Source organism: Orcinus orca, chromosome 4 (genome assembly GCF_937001465.1).
Source record: "Orcinus orca chromosome 4, mOrcOrc1.1, whole genome shotgun sequence".
NCBI lineage: Eukaryota > Metazoa > Chordata > Mammalia > Artiodactyla > Delphinidae > Orcinus > Orcinus orca.
Genome location: NC_064562.1, coordinates 31,991,921 through 32,007,113, shown reverse-complemented (window position 1 = coordinate 32,007,113; position 15,193 = coordinate 31,991,921). Strand labels below are relative to the sequence as shown.

The 15,193-nt window shown below is 39.2% G+C and overlaps 1 protein-coding gene and 1 long non-coding RNA gene across 11 annotated transcripts in view; one reads left to right on the top strand and one right to left on the bottom strand.

The window, feature by feature from the left end:
• Positions 1 to 14,131, top strand: part of SH3D19 (SH3 domain containing 19) — a 179,115-nt gene extending 164,984 nt beyond the window's left edge. For 7 of the 10 annotated variants that reach the window (XM_049709061.1, XM_033403087.2, XM_033403148.2 and 4 more), the window contains 6 exons: positions 1,384 to 1,439; positions 3,931 to 4,133; positions 4,608 to 4,660; positions 8,056 to 8,242; positions 8,655 to 8,752; positions 12,188 to 14,131. In XM_049709061.1, the coding sequence (XP_049565018.1) occupies positions 1,384 to 1,439; positions 3,931 to 4,133; positions 4,608 to 4,660; positions 8,056 to 8,242; positions 8,655 to 8,752; positions 12,188 to 12,304 (714 nt within the window). In that variant the 3' untranslated portion in view covers positions 12,305 to 14,131. Of the gene's footprint in view, positions 1 to 1,383; positions 1,440 to 3,387; positions 3,745 to 3,930; positions 4,134 to 4,607; positions 4,661 to 8,055; positions 8,243 to 8,654; positions 8,753 to 12,187 lie in introns of those variants that run through there. The other 3 variants (XR_007476992.1, XR_007476993.1, XR_007476994.1) reach the window with 3 other exon arrangements.
• Positions 2,570 to 6,632, bottom strand: LOC125964226 (uncharacterized). Its single transcript, XR_007477005.1, has 2 exons — positions 5,719 to 6,632; positions 2,570 to 5,243 (listed from the first exon to the last, which is right to left on the bottom strand). It is a non-coding gene; the product is annotated as an uncharacterized LOC125964226 (long non-coding RNA).
• Positions 14,132 to 15,193: the final 1,062 nt, after the last annotated feature.

Sequence of the window (15,193 nt, the reverse complement as noted above, 5' to 3'; positions counted from 1 at the left end):
TTTATTTCAACCTTTAAAAAAATAGATTTGGGAATACCAAAGTACTTTCATTGGAGGTAATGGTCCATTAATGATTTTTCACATAATAATTCCAAATCTGACTGGGAAACATATATTAAAGTGTCCGAATTTTATACACCCTCAAAGCCTAACTTGTGTAAGTAGAGCCCTGAGTGCTAAGCCCGGGTGGCTGAGAAACATGGGGATGAAATCAGACTGCCACTTGAACGTTTATATCAGTAGGAAGAGAATGACTCAGTCTCTAATATAACTTATCGATACTGGAACATATCAATAAACCTGGCTTAAATAGTTGAGCATTAACTGCTTTGCGGGGTGGGGGTAAGAAAATGATTTTCCATTACATCAGAAACTTAGCAAACAAATATAACAGAAAACCTGTATTTTTCAAGTATGAATGAGGTTGAGTCTCTTGAATTACGAAGTGTGGGTCTTAAAAATTGTCTGGTATATAAAAATTCCCTGATTCTTTGGAGAAATCCAACCACATTCTCTAAATTAATATTAAAGAGTAATGTTAGTTTTAGCACTCTTCCTCATTTTTCTTCTGCCCAATGTAGCAGTACTTTAAAAAGCACAATTACCACACTGAAATCAATCATACTGAATTTGCCAGATTATTGGTGTAAGTGTTATTTCTAAGCCTACAAGTTTAAAAAATTGTTTTAAGACTTCGAACTTTTGAAATTCATTAAGAAGTGCACTGATTTATTTAATGTAAACCTCAAAGCCTTAAGTAGTTTTCAGACTTATAGTGCATTATGGTCAAATATTTCATCACAACCCAGTTCTCTGGAGCCTTGTAGATGAGTTATTATATAAAGTGCTCGCCTCTTAGTAGATGCTCACTGAGTACTAAGTCCTCTCTTCCTTCCCTACTCACGTTGAAGGGGAAAAAGTGTTCCAGGGTTATGAAAATGGAGAGAATCCACAAGTTTGATTAAAAGATTTTATTTTAGGGTCATGAAAGTATTGCAGAGTTCTACCAACAGTTTGAATAGGTGTCTATGTAGTGCCTGATGCCTAGTTTCTATCCTAAGCCCTCCTCACCTGAAGTTTTCAACTTAGGGGATAAGGGGTAGAGTATACTCAGTCAGGGGTAGAACGACATTAATGTGCTTATTCCAGCAAATAAGAGGATTGATTGGTTATTCAAGGAAGGCTACATCACAAGTTACGCATATTTTTAAAAACCCAAATTCTGGATTTCATACCTTTGTAGCACCTGTGGTACATTTCGTCGGTTTAACACCTAGCTAAACTGGCTAACTTCAGTAATGAATTTGCTAATTACTTAGCTTAAATTTATCTTATTAAAATCTGAAAGAATACAGCTGTTGTCTTGATTTTTGTCTTTACTAGACTGATGTTCCAGGAGGAAATGGGAAAAGGGAATCCGTCACATCTCATTGTGTTAAGTAAGTTTTACTTGTGTTGTTTTGCACAAGATACAAAGGATGGTGAGCATTTATGTCATACAGAATAAACACTTCAGATGTATGATTATTCAGATTCTCAATGTGTCTTTTTAATTATGAGGAAAACTACTTGTTTAAAAATTCTGGTGAAATTGCAACATGCTGTTAGAAGCAACTCCCCATATCAATACAGGCCATATAGACAGGCACAAACAGTCTATCCCGGTGCGTCCCACAGCCTGGCCTCGCCCGAGCAGAGAGGTTTCATCATCCAGGGCATTTTGTGTTGGCCTTCTGCTGTTTATCTACCAACAGATTTCTAGAAGGTTCAAATATTTTTGTCGTAGTGTTAGGGAACCGCTGACCGAAACCACCCACCTTGGCTAGGCACGATGATAACCACTTGTACGATGATAACCACTTGTACGAGCTGTCTCACAACAGGAGGTCCTGATAAGGAACTTGCTGCTGACCAGGAGAATTCAGGAGGGGCTGAAAAGAGGGAAGAGATACCAGCCCATAATATATCTTGTAAAACTAACTAGAAGAATTCAGGAGGGGCCAAAGGGAGGGAGGATACACTAGCCCATAATATTGTCCTACCAAAGTCCCAGAATCCTTCACACTGGAATCCATCTTGGCTGAGGATGGGTGCACCACCAGGAAGGACCCTGAGTCAGACTAAATATGGGCCAACCAAGATGACTGGGAAGAGACAACCCGGAAACTAACCCCATTACCATAAAACCTGAGACTGCGAGCCACGTGGCAGAGCAGTTCTCCTGGGGTCTCTTACCCCGCTGCTCTCCACCCAGGCGCCCCTTCCCAATAAAGTCTTTTGCTTTGTCAGTACTTGTGTCTCCTCGGACAATTCATTTCTGAGTGTTAGACAAGAGCCCACTCTTAGGCCCTGGAAGGGGTCCCCCCGCTTCCTGCAACAATAGAAAACATTTAAACCTGATAGAGGGACTTCCCTTGTGGTCCAGTAGCTAAGACTCCATGCTCCCAATGCAGGGGGCTCGGGGTCAATCCCTGGTCAGGGAACTAGATCCACATTCCGCAACTAAGAGTTCACATGCCACAACTAAAAGATCCCGCATGCTACAACGAAGATCCCACATGCAGCCAAATAAATAAATATATATTTTTTTAATGAACAAAAAAGTAAACCTAACAGAAATATGAACCCTACAAAAACTGCTAGGCATTTTGTATTGTTTTGTTTTTGAGAGGAACTAGAAGAAAGTAAAGGAAGAGTTAATTTGGAGGGGTCTTCTTTATGTTTGAAGACCTTTCCGTGAATTTATGTACCCTTTTCTGCATCACTGTAACTCCTTTGTGATTTAAAACATTGCCACAATGCAACTTTATATTCCAGTTAAATGGGCAAATTAATAGAATTCAGTACCTGCTGAAGACTGTAAACCTGTCTTTGAATCGGTCAGACATAAGATATGCTCCCTGAGGACTTCAGAAAATAAATGCAAAGGTTATCACAAATAAGAAAACTTCTGATGCCACAATAGTTTAATTCTGTTTCAGGTTCAGTTTTTCTCCTATTTTTAAGCAGTGTTTACTGTGTCAGCAGGTTGAATTTAAAGTGGGCTTTCATGGCTGTTGATCCATTGACCTGACTTAAATCAGACTTTGATTGGAGCAAGTACCCACCTATTCTCTTCAGGCAATTGCATCTCCTTAGTCATAGCTGTTGAAACTTCCTTTCCAAAGCCTCAAATCAAAAGTTTGGGAATCAGTCATGTCTTCTAGGGACACAATTTCATCTCTGTTTTTATCTTATTTTCAGTCAAAATTGTAGATCATTCTAATTCTCAGAAATGAAGCCTTTTTAAAGGAGATACAAAAATCATTTTTAAAACAACAGTGTAAGATATAAGATTAAATGTTATAAGATAATAAGCCGAGTTTCTGTTTTCTTCGAACCTTCTAGTTTTGAAGGCCATTCATCTATATACACAACTCACTGATTCAGCATACATTGAGCATCTACCCTGCCCAGCTGGTGCCCATTGCATTTCTGCCATGGAAGTTTGATGTCTTGCCCTGAGATTCTCAGGGTTAACACTCCTAAACTCAGTGCATTTATGACTGAGAGGGTTCAGACTTGGCCCTGGATTACTGTGGCCCAAGGATACAAAGACAAAGAGACTAGGGAGATTCTGTCATGAAGAAAAGGTGATCAAAAGATGTGCAACATTAACCAACCACCAGCTGCTTATCTGGGATTCTGCCTGTACTTGTGACCTTGACTTTAGCCTTTCTGAGTGAATAGGTTCATATCTAAAAAGTAAGGACTATCATTTAGAAATATACCTTATTCTTTTTCATGGAAAATCTTAAACTATGCCTAGTATACCTTGTTCCAAAGTAAACACAGAATAAATATTTATTGAAAGACTAAATGAAGGTTTTAAAGCATTCTGAAAGTTAGTACTCTCTAGTTTAACCCACAAATGTGGTCTTCTTTCTTCAGAGGCCCAAGATGTGTTGCTCGATTTGAGTATATTGGAGACCAGAAGGATGAGTTAAGTTTCTCAGAGGGAGAAATTATTATTCTTAAAGAGTATGTGAATGACGAGTGGGCAAGAGGAGAACTTCGAGAGAGATCTGGGATCTTCCCCCTTAACTTCGTGGAACTCATTGAGGATCATCCCACCTCTGGTACAAATGTTTTAAGTGAGTACAGAGAATATGGTTTTTTATTATGTCCTATCCTAATTCAAATAAACCAGACAATAGGTTAATTCTTAAGTTGCATAATAATCCATATTGCCATATTTTTTAAGGTAGAAGGAAAAATGATTTTTAAATGGTCAACATCATTATTGGGATAGTCATTGTTGTGGCAGTCTCTCAAAGAGCTGGATTTGGTGTTTTAGGTAGTTAGTGGTGGCTTCATATTAGAAATGGCAGAAAAAAAAATCACTGACTTTCAAACAGAAATGGCCTATAGAATATAACTAATGTGTATCCTCCTTCACCTTACAGTAAAGGAAACAAATCCGGAGAGGGTAGTACTGGGCAAAGTTATACAGCCAGTACATGAAGAGACTGATCTGGAATCCCAGACTTTTCACTCTCCCCCCAAAGTTTTTCTCCAATACTGTATGGTCTTTACAGCTGAAGTTTTGACATTTTTTTAAAATACAGGCACAAAGGTACCACTGAAAACCAAAAAAGAAGATTCTGGTGCAAATTATCAGGTAGGCTGCTTGAATAGATAACTGTAGTGAAAGCCAAGTTTTATCTCTGGGAGGACTATTAAAATCATAATTATCAAAAGAAAATGTTATAAATCATTTTTTGTGTTTTTTTAAATTTATTTATTTATTCATTTTTGGCAGTGTTGGATCTTCGTTGTTGTGTGCGGGCTTTCTCTAGTTGCAGAGAGCGGGGGCTACTCTTCATTGCAGTGTGTGGGCTTCTCATTGCAGTGTCTTCTCTTGTTGCAGAGCACAGGCTCTAGGCACTCTGGCTTCAGTAGTTGTGGCACACGGGCTCAGTTGTGGCATGCAGGCTCAGTAGTTGTGGCTCGTGGGCTCTAGAGTGCAGGCTCAGTAGTTGTGGTGCACGGGCCTAGTTGCTCTGCGGCATGTGGGATCTTCCCGGACCAGAGCTTGAACCCGTGTCCCCTGCATTGGCAGGTGGACGCTTAACCACTGCGCCACCAGGGAAGCCCTGTAAGTCATTTTTTAATTCATGTAGCAAATATTTGAAGTAAATAGATGATTAATATCTTTATTGCATATAGAGCTCGTACAAATGAGTTAGAAAGACATGCAAACCCTGATAAAAAACAAGGAGAGATATTATTAGAACATTCATGAGATACTATAAGTGGCTGATATTAAAAAAGTATTTAACCTTATAGTAATCAAAGAAATGCCTTGTAAAGAGACAATAAAATACCATTTAACATATCTAGTTAATGAAGATTCAATACAACTCAACAGTAAATAAGTAATTATAAGTATGTGAATGTTAAAACAGAGAAAGTGCAGATTATTGTTACCATTATTTTTATTTCTCACCCTAAGAAAAGGATGAAAAATGAGACAAGGTTTTAGTCACAAAGATGGTCATGGTGGTGTTATTGTAACAAGAAAAAATTGGAAATAACCTAAATATGGTCATTATCGGGAGAATGTTCTGAGGACATTAAAAACTAGATTTGTAAAGTAAATGGCATGGGAGGAAAACATGTATTATAGGGAAGTTGAATATATAGCATAAAAAGACTATGAGGAAATGTGTTTGTTACCATTTAGTTGCCCTTAGGTAGTGAGATTATAGGTGGTTGGGTGTTCTTCCCATTCTTCATATATTTCCAAACTGCCAAGTGTTTAGGAGCATTTGTATTATTTTATAATGGGAGAGAGAAAAAAATGGATTTAAATTTTTACACTGTATAACATGGCTTCAGAAGTGTTTAAACTGAATAGGAATGTGGGTGACTTCCCATTGTTTTTTGTGACATTATTTTAGAAGAGTGAGCCTGATGGGGTCATTGTTTGTCAAAAATGTCAGTGGTAATTAGGCTGTGTGTCTCTCAATTCTTTCATCTTCCCCCCACTGCTAAAGTCAAACAGGAAAGAAAGGGACTACAGTTCTCCAAAAGGAAATGTTCACATGGTTCCCTGTATTTCTTGGGAGTGACAAGTACCGTTCTTTAGGGTTGGTTACCCAAGTACAGGAACAAAACGGTAGGGTTAGGGTTTTTTGTTTAATTTTTTGTTTTTCTTTCAAGCCATCAGTTGATGAGAACTTAAGATGTACCAGGCACTGTGCTAAGCATTCTACACGCATTACCTCATTTGATCCCCAAAGCAACTCTAAGATGAAGCTGAGGCTCAGAGTAGAGAAGCTTCTTGCCCAGTGTCAGCGAGGAGGTGGCAGAGCTGACTGGCGGGCTCCAAGCCTTTGCTCTTAGTGTTATCCTTGCCTCTCGCTTGGGCTTCTTGAACTTAGGGTTCCCATCGTGACTTGGCAGTGATGCCTCTTCTCAGGGCAGAACCTTCTTCTGATGTGTTTGCAGTAAAAGCATTACTGTTGGAGCATTCCCCCACACTAGCCCACCATATCTGGGTGATTATCCTGCCAGCCTTGGAGCTAACTATGCGTCATAAAATTAAAAGTGTGGGGACTTCCCTGGTGGCACAGTGGTTAAGAATCCGCCTGCCAGCTCTATTTACAATAGCCCGGAGATGGAAACAACCTAAGTGCCCGTCATCGGATGAATGGATAAAGAAGATGTGGCACATATATACAATGGAATATTACTCAGCCATAAAAAGAAACGAAATTGAGCTATTTGTAATGAGGTGGATAGACCTAGAGTCTGTCATACAGAGTGAAGTAAGTCAGAAAGAAAAAGACAAATACCGTATGCTAACACATATATATGGAATTTAAGAAAAAAATGTCATGAAGAACCTAGGGGTAAAGCAGGAATAAAGACGCAGACCTCTTAGAGAACGGACTTGAGGTTATGGGGAGGGGGAAGGGTGAGCTGTGACAGGGCGAGAGAGAGTCATGGGCATATACACACTAACAAACGCAGTAAGGTAGATAGCTAGTGGGAAGCAGCCGCATGGCACAGGGATATTGGCTCGGTGCTTTGTGACAGCCTGGAGGGGTGGGATGGGGAGGGTGGGAGGGAGGGAGACGCAACAGGGAAGACATATGGGAACATATGTTTATGTATGACTGATTCACTTTGTTATAAAGCAGAAACTAACACACCGTTGTAAAGCAATTATACCCGAATAAAGATGTTAAAAAAAAAAAAAAAAAAAAAGAATCCGCCTGCCAATGCAGGGGACACAGGTTCAATCCCTGGTCTAGGAAGATCCCACATGCTGTGGAGCAACTAAGCCCATGCGCCGCAACTACTGAAGCCCACGTGCTCTAGGGCCCGCATGCTGCAACTACTGAAGCCTGAGCGCCTAGAGCCCATGCGCTGCAACAAGAGAAGCTACCGCAGTGAGAAGCCCGTACACTGCAACGAAGAGTAGCCCCTGCTCACTGCAACTAGAGAAAGCCCGCATGCAGCAACGAAGATCCAATGCAGCCAAAAAACAAAACAAAACAAAATTAAAAGTGTGAACTAATGAAGTCCTGTGCCATGGAATCTGATAGCCTCTGAAACATGTAGAGACCTGGGAATTAACAGACTGCCCATTCTGATCCTTCCTAATTTAGATAAAGAACCTCACTGAAAATTATATGCTTTGCCAGAATGTTTTCATAGTGTCATAAATACTATACACAAATATTGCAAGCTTTTATCTAATTTTAGTGTAACTGTCATAGATAATAATTAGAAAAAATTTTTGCTTAAGCATTATATAGCCCTTTAAAGCAGAAAGTCACAAATTTTATCACGTCTGTCATTTAGAATTCTATTTTAAGAAAAAGTTATTGGAAACTTTTATTTCTGAAACTCAATAGTGACATAAGGTATTGAGTGATTTAAAGTGGCCTTCAGGCGTTGAAATCTTATGACCCCTTAGCTTTTTTTCCACCACTTTTTAAGCTTTGTAGAAATTAATCTCAAACAAAATCTCACACTTCTTACCAAACTTCTGATTTGAAACAGAAGAACAGTCTTTCTGCAGAATGGTGCGAAGCTCTTCACAGTTTCACAGCGGAGACCAGTGACGACTTGTCCTTCAAGAGGGGAGACCAGATCCTGATCATGGAACGTGTGGACTCCGACTGGTACAAGGGCAGACTGCGCGACAGGGAGGGCATCTTCCCCGCAGTCTTCGTGCGGCCCTGCCCAGGTGCGACAGCTGCAAGGAAGGCTCTTACCCTCTAAGGGGAGTGTGAGGCCTTTGAAATGATACATATTCCGTTTCCCTCTGGCCATGTTCAATTTAAGTTGTTTGCCTACATTTGCAAGTTGATTCATAAAGTCATGCAAACTTTCTTCATATAATTTATTGAAGTTATGGGGAAAAGAGATTTTTAAATGCCTTCAATTAATAATGGCTAATTTTGTCTCCTAAATATTAATATATTTTGTATAATTTTTTCCTGCTAAGACAGCATCCTTCATCTTGTTGCAAGTTAGGTAAATTCAAAATTAATTGAAAGTATTATGTCCTGGGAATGACAAGGGGGTTTCTTAAAATGTTCGACTTGTGTTTTAGTCCAATGTCTTTCTATATATTTGAATTTTTGGTGTCTTCACAGCTGAGGCTAAAAGTACGGCTGCTTTAGCACTGAAGGGGAGGAAGGCCAAAGCCTTGTATGATTTCCATGGGGAGAATGAAGATGAGCTTTCCTTCAAGGTCAGAATGTGTATCTTTTTGTAATTGCATTAAGCAGCTATAAATTTTGAAATGTCTTCCACTGAAGGGTGGAACATTTGGGTGGAGTACTGATCATTAGTCAAGAATGAACAGGGCTTCCCTGGTGGCACAGTGGTTGAGAGTCCGCCTGCCGATGCAGGGGACACGGGTTCGTGCCCCGGTCAGGGAAGATCCCACATGCCGCGGAGCGGCTGGGCCCGTGAGCCATGGCCGCTGAGCTAGCGCGTCCGGAGCCTGTGCTCCATAACGGGAGAGGCCACAACAGTGAGAGGCCCGCATACCGCAAAAAAAAAAAAATGAACAGATCTCAGACCCTCATTCTAAAGGATGAGATTAGAGAAAGTGAATAGGGCAAATGTAAATTATCAGCAAGGCATTTAGGTACTTAAAGAAAGCCTTATTGATATCCATAGCACCACAGTCGCCTACCAAATTCCTTATTCCTTAGCCTTATAACACGTCTCACTAATGTTGGAGGTTTCATTGGTAGCCCTAGTAAAGGATGATCCTCTACATGGCCCTTGCAGCCTTCATGTCTTTGAAACCAGCGGAGAAATCAGGTGGCAACTACTACAGCTGGCCTCTGCAGCAGTGCCTCATAAGACACCGGAGTCTTGTCCACAAAGACACTGACTAGACTTTAGGGAAATGATCCCAAAAGGTTAAGGTATTTTGCACAAGTTTTTTTTTTAGAAGCCTAAAATCTAATCTTAATCTTACTTCATCAAGGAAGTACCTTTTATTTTTTTTAAGTAAAAAGAATACTTCCATGATCCTGTTTCCGCAGTCCACAGTTCGACGGTGGTCAGAGGAAAGCACCCAGGGTAGTACTTTGGGATTGGGCCAGAGGAAGGAGGGTGGCTTTAGTAAGTCATTGCTGTCAGAAGAGCCTGTGTCAGACAGTGGGAAATTCTCCATTATCGGAGATGCTCAGAGGCAGGGGTGCCATAGAAGGAATTAAAGTATCCAGGAGTGATTGGACAAGATGAGACTTAAGACAGAGGGTACCCAAACAAGGTTTTCATCTGTCTACAACAAAATGAGGAAAACAGTGATATTGGGTATGTGCAGGCTTTAGGGGAGCCATGGAGAAGGGGAGGCATGCCTAGATATATAAGGTTGCTAACTTTTCTATTTTGTGATGGAGTTTTACTTTATTCTGAGAATTTCTTCCTTTTCATATTAAAATGTCATTTCTATTATAAAATATTATTAATGTATAGATTTCTTATGCAAAATTATAATTGGTAACCCTATATCAGTTTTTTTTTAAATTTATTGGTCCATAAAATCCAAATGTTTAGAAACTGTTGCCCTAGTCCTTTTCAATCTTGAGAGTCAGTGGCTCAAAATTAATTCCTTTTATCTTTACATAAAATGTTACTGCAAGTGAACACTCTGGATTCAGACTTTTTGGATATTATTTTGGCCTTCATTTAGGTTATGTCAGTGTAACAGAATTCACAGTATCATCCAGAAAATAGGTTGTCTTCATTTTACAAATGCCTGGCTGTAAGCAAGATAGTTCTAGAGATTTTTAGTTAAGGGATTCTGCACCACTTTCAGAGTTGTTGATCATTAATATTTTATTAAATATCCACAGAATATTAGTAAATAAAACTTTTTATAATTGTCCTAGCCCTCAGAAAGCTGACATAGTATGTATGTATGGACCAGAGCTAAGAAAAATAGTTTTAGTCAGTGATTATGTTATAGTTTAGGAAGTGGAAGGAACTTACTTGTTAGTCAGTGATTATGTTATAGTTTAGGAAATGGAAGGAACTTACTTGTAACAGAACCTTTGAATGCCAGAATTTTTACAGATTTTAGCAAGGTAAATTAATGACATGGGATAGTCAGCATTTTCCCTTAAGAAAGGCCTTAAATCAAACCAGTTTTCCAAAGGGCAATGTCCTAGGGCTACAAATAAATCCATTTAGCCTGATAAAGATATTCTTAAAAGTAGCCAGGGTCATCTTGGACCATTATAGAATCCTAAACCCAGATTCTAAGCAACAGTTAGAAACCATAAAGAACAAAATAGTTTCAGGAGATAACAGATGAAGACATAATTTTTGAAATTGAGGAATTATAATTCATACACGAATAAGGTACACAACCCCTTTGGCTAACCTGATGAGGATAAATCATGTGCTGAGTCAGGGTGAAGCTCTTTAAGACAGGAAAGAATGCAAATTTGATATTGAGGCCGTGGAGGAATGGAATAAACCAAATGGTAGGGGAGAATACCATTATGTGGAAGAATATAGAGTACAAAGTGCTCAGGATGTTGAGAAAAGGCAATTGCAGTAAAAACCTTTCTAAGTAAAAAGGTCTACTGTAAAACGTGGTGACCTCATGCCTAATAGCAATACGGGCCCTGGAATCACACTAGGTTTGAATTCTGTCTCTACCACTAACTAGACATGCAACACTGAGCAAGTCACGTAATCTGACCTTCAGTTTCCTTTTCTTTAAAATAAGGAAATCTATAAAAATATTTCTCAAAAATGGGGATAATAATAGTACCCACTTCTAGGACTGTGTTGTTGTTTAAATGAATTAATTTCCACTATTCTTAGTTTGTTAAAAAATAAAAATAGGGCTTCCCTGGTGGCGCAGAGTCTGCCTGCCGATGCAGGGGACACGGGTTTGTGCCCCGGTCCGGGAAGATCCCACATGCCGCGGAGCGGCTAGGCCCGTGAGCCATGGCCGCTGAGCCTGTGTGTCCAGAGCCTGTGCTCCCCAACAGGAGGCCGCAATGGTGAGAGGCCTGCATACCACAAAAAAAAATAATAATAAAATAAAATAAAATAAAATAAATGAGTTAATTCCCATGAAGTACATAGAAGAGGGCAAGGCATACAGTAAACATGTGGCTCACTCTCTCATCTTCAGATCTTTGCTTAAGTGTCACCTGGCTGCCCTAAAGAGATGGCAGCCCACACTTTCTGTCCTCCTCTGCTGGCTTATTCATCTCCCAACTCTAGAATAAGGTCTTTACTCTTTGCTGTATCCATAGTGCCCAGAATAGTGTCTGACACACAGTGGGTACTCAATAAATGTTAGATGGGGAAAAAAAATTTTATATATATGATAGCTGGTATTTTTATTTATTAAAGAAGAATTTTAGATTAAGAGTGGTGAATTTGGGGGGCACAAAATACAACCAGGAAAATAAAAGTGCAACAAGGGTGACAATGGCAAAGGAATGCGCTTTGATGAAAAGAGCATACAAGCTAATGGCATCATTAGGGTTAGATCATCTTTGTGGTACGTCGTTTAATCCTCTTGGCAAATCAAGATAAATGAGTTATATAAAGAGGAGATGTACATGCCTCTCCAGGTGGGCTACTTACCATGCTTATCCTCAATAGAAACTAATAATTATTTTCAATTCCTGTCTTCTTACAGGCTGGAGACATAATAACAGAGCTGGAATCTGTAGATGATGACTGGATGAGTGGAGAATTGATGGGAAAATCTGGAATATTTCCCAAAACCTACATTCAGTTTTTACAAGTCGGCTAAAGGTGAAGCTTGACTGTGTTCCTTGGCACAAGAACTCACTTGAACTATCACTTTGACTATCAGATATGTTTTTGCACTATTTTTTTAAACTGAAAGAAATATCTATGCTGTACATGGTATACTAGAACTTTCTGAAAGCAGAAAACATCTGATTTTGTAGTTAGCTTTCATTCACAGTAGAAATGTGCGCACGGAAACCCATGAGCACATTTCTACCAAGGAGGACATCAAGCAGGATTAGCAAGGCAGGCAGACCCTTCCCCCGGGAAAGTGTCTGGTGACAGGGCAGCATGAGGACACTTAGAAGCAGAAGTTGCACTTGGACCTCTGTGTTCATCAGCACAAGTAAATTAACCTGCTTCTTCATTTTCTACTTTAGTTTTAAAAGAGGATATTTGTTATTCTGCATGCTGTAACTATCAGGCCAATGGTTGGTAACCTAAATTTCATCACTGATATTCAAATTAATTCTAACAGCTTGAGCGCATTATCCTTATTACTGGAGCAAAGCCTTGCTCCAGGAGAGGGTAGTTCATTGACTAGTGGGAGCCTTTGTGAGCACATGGTGAATCAGCTCACAGTCACCACATGCGCCTGTGGTAGCAGGTGTTTCCCCTTTGTCCCAGTGTTTGAAAGGTATTGAAATTTGATGTATCTTAGTCAAAAGAACCAAAACCATCCTGAAATGCCTTGCTAATACAACTAACCCTTCCACATACCTACAGTACTTAATTTCTTTCCTCTGTGTATACTTTATGTTAACAGGGTTATTATAAGCACATTTTCTGAATCTGCAATCATTCTTTTGACAATTACTGGTACCCAAAGAAAAATTCATTTTCTTTGAGTTACCCCAGTAATATATAAAACTATGTCTTGTTATAGTGGTACATTATGAATCACATATATCTCAGAATACAGAGCAACTGTTAAGATGGAAAACAATGCCAAACCCCCAGCTCATTCTTCCAAGTATAATCAGAGCGAAAAATAATTTGAGAATCTGAAGGCTGATACTTTTGGGGTTGTTTTCTTTTTTCTCCAGCTCTTCCCTGCACAGTTATTAGAGTAAATAAAAAACCACTTTCCTGCTATCCATTGTTATGCATTCCAGGCTTAAGATAAAAGTGGTTCCTTGCAACACTGAATCAATTACAGTTTATGGGCTAAAGCCAAATAGGTCGAAGACAATCTTCCGAACAGATCAATGGAACAGAACTTCATTGAAAATGTAAAACACTTTCCCAACTATGTTCATAACTTTCTTCTATTTTTGAGAAGAGTTTCATATGCTGGGCCACTTTTTAGCTTTTGTTTTTGTTTCCACTGTCTGAATTCAAAGTTAGGCAGTAAGTGGTGAAACCATCATGTGAACACCATGTGGGGTTCTGTAAGGGAGGAGATATTTACTCTGTCTTTTATTAAAGCTCATTTCCCAGTATATGGTTAAAATTGATTTTGGAATATGGGGGCTGTTTGTTCTACATGTTTTGGGTAAAGAGGACAGTATAAAGAAAACTGGTCAAATTTCACTCAAGTTATTTCATAAGAAATGGATGACTTAAAGCATATTATCCCAACTAAATTCCTATTTGCAGCAAGCTTGTACAACAGCAGGAAAGAGAGAAGTGGGGGGGTAGTGTCTGGGATAGGACATGAGGTATATTTCTTTGCCTGTGTAATTTTAACATCTTATATCAAAGATCATGAAAACCTAGCTTTACTGGAGAAAAATATTCCTTTTAAATTTTGGCCTCTGTCAGCAGAATAAGTGCAATAGTTGTAAATCTACTTGACACTATAATAAACCGAACTGAACTTTTCAAAGTCCTTTTCTCATACATATTAGACTGAGGTTTTTGAGAACAGAGTTGGTATCTTATATCTCCAGCCCTTTGCACCATATAGGCTCAATAGAGGGTTTTTGGTTGGTTGATTGTTTGGCTGGCTGGTTGGACAACTTTCACATAATAGTGATACTATCTTGGATCCAATATGCTCCAATAGCTTTCCTCTTTATTGACAAAAATCTTTATTGAAACAAAATTTGCAGTTTTATGTCTTCCATTCCATCATGCTACATTTTTTGCTTGCCATTTATTACCTACTCAACTGACAAGAAGTAAAAATGTAGCATGGTGTAGGTTTTTCATAGGTGCTTTTTTTTTTAATTTATTTATTTTATTTTTGGCTGCATTGGGTCTTCTTTGTTGCTGTGCACGAGCTTTCTCTAGTTCCGGTGAGCAGGGGCTACTCTTCGTTGTGGTGCCCGGGCTTCTCATTGCGGTGGCTTCTCTTGTTGCAGAGCATGGGCTCTAGGTGCACAGGCTTCAGTAGTCGTGGCTCATGGGCTCCAGAGCACAGGCTCAGTAGTTGTGGCGCACGGGCTTAGTTGCTCCGCGGCATGTGGGATCTTCCCAGACCAGGGATCAAACCCGTGTCCCCTGCATTGGCAGGCAGATTCTTAACCACTGCACCACCAGGGAAGCCCCTTCATAGGTACTTTCTTATTCTGTATATTGACTGAACATGATTTTTATACTCAGTGAATTTCCTAGTGAAGAAATAGAAATGTATTCTTGTTCCTTTCAGGAATTTTAGTTGAAAACCTAATGCTCATCCAATCCTCCTCAAACTAGAATCTCCAAATCCTTTTTCTTTGGTGGGTTAAAACTAGCGAAGTCATTTAATATGTTATTCTTACCCTTTTGAACACTAAAAGCAGATTTCTTTAAAAGATGCCCTTGCTTATATGGCTGTCATTTGTGCTCATGGAAATCACAGGTTTTTAATACAGTCTAAAACATTCATAATGAAAGAAAAATCAGTACATTTATCAAAATTTTAGAAATGGCATTTGAAAAAAACAAAATATATTTTTCTATAGGG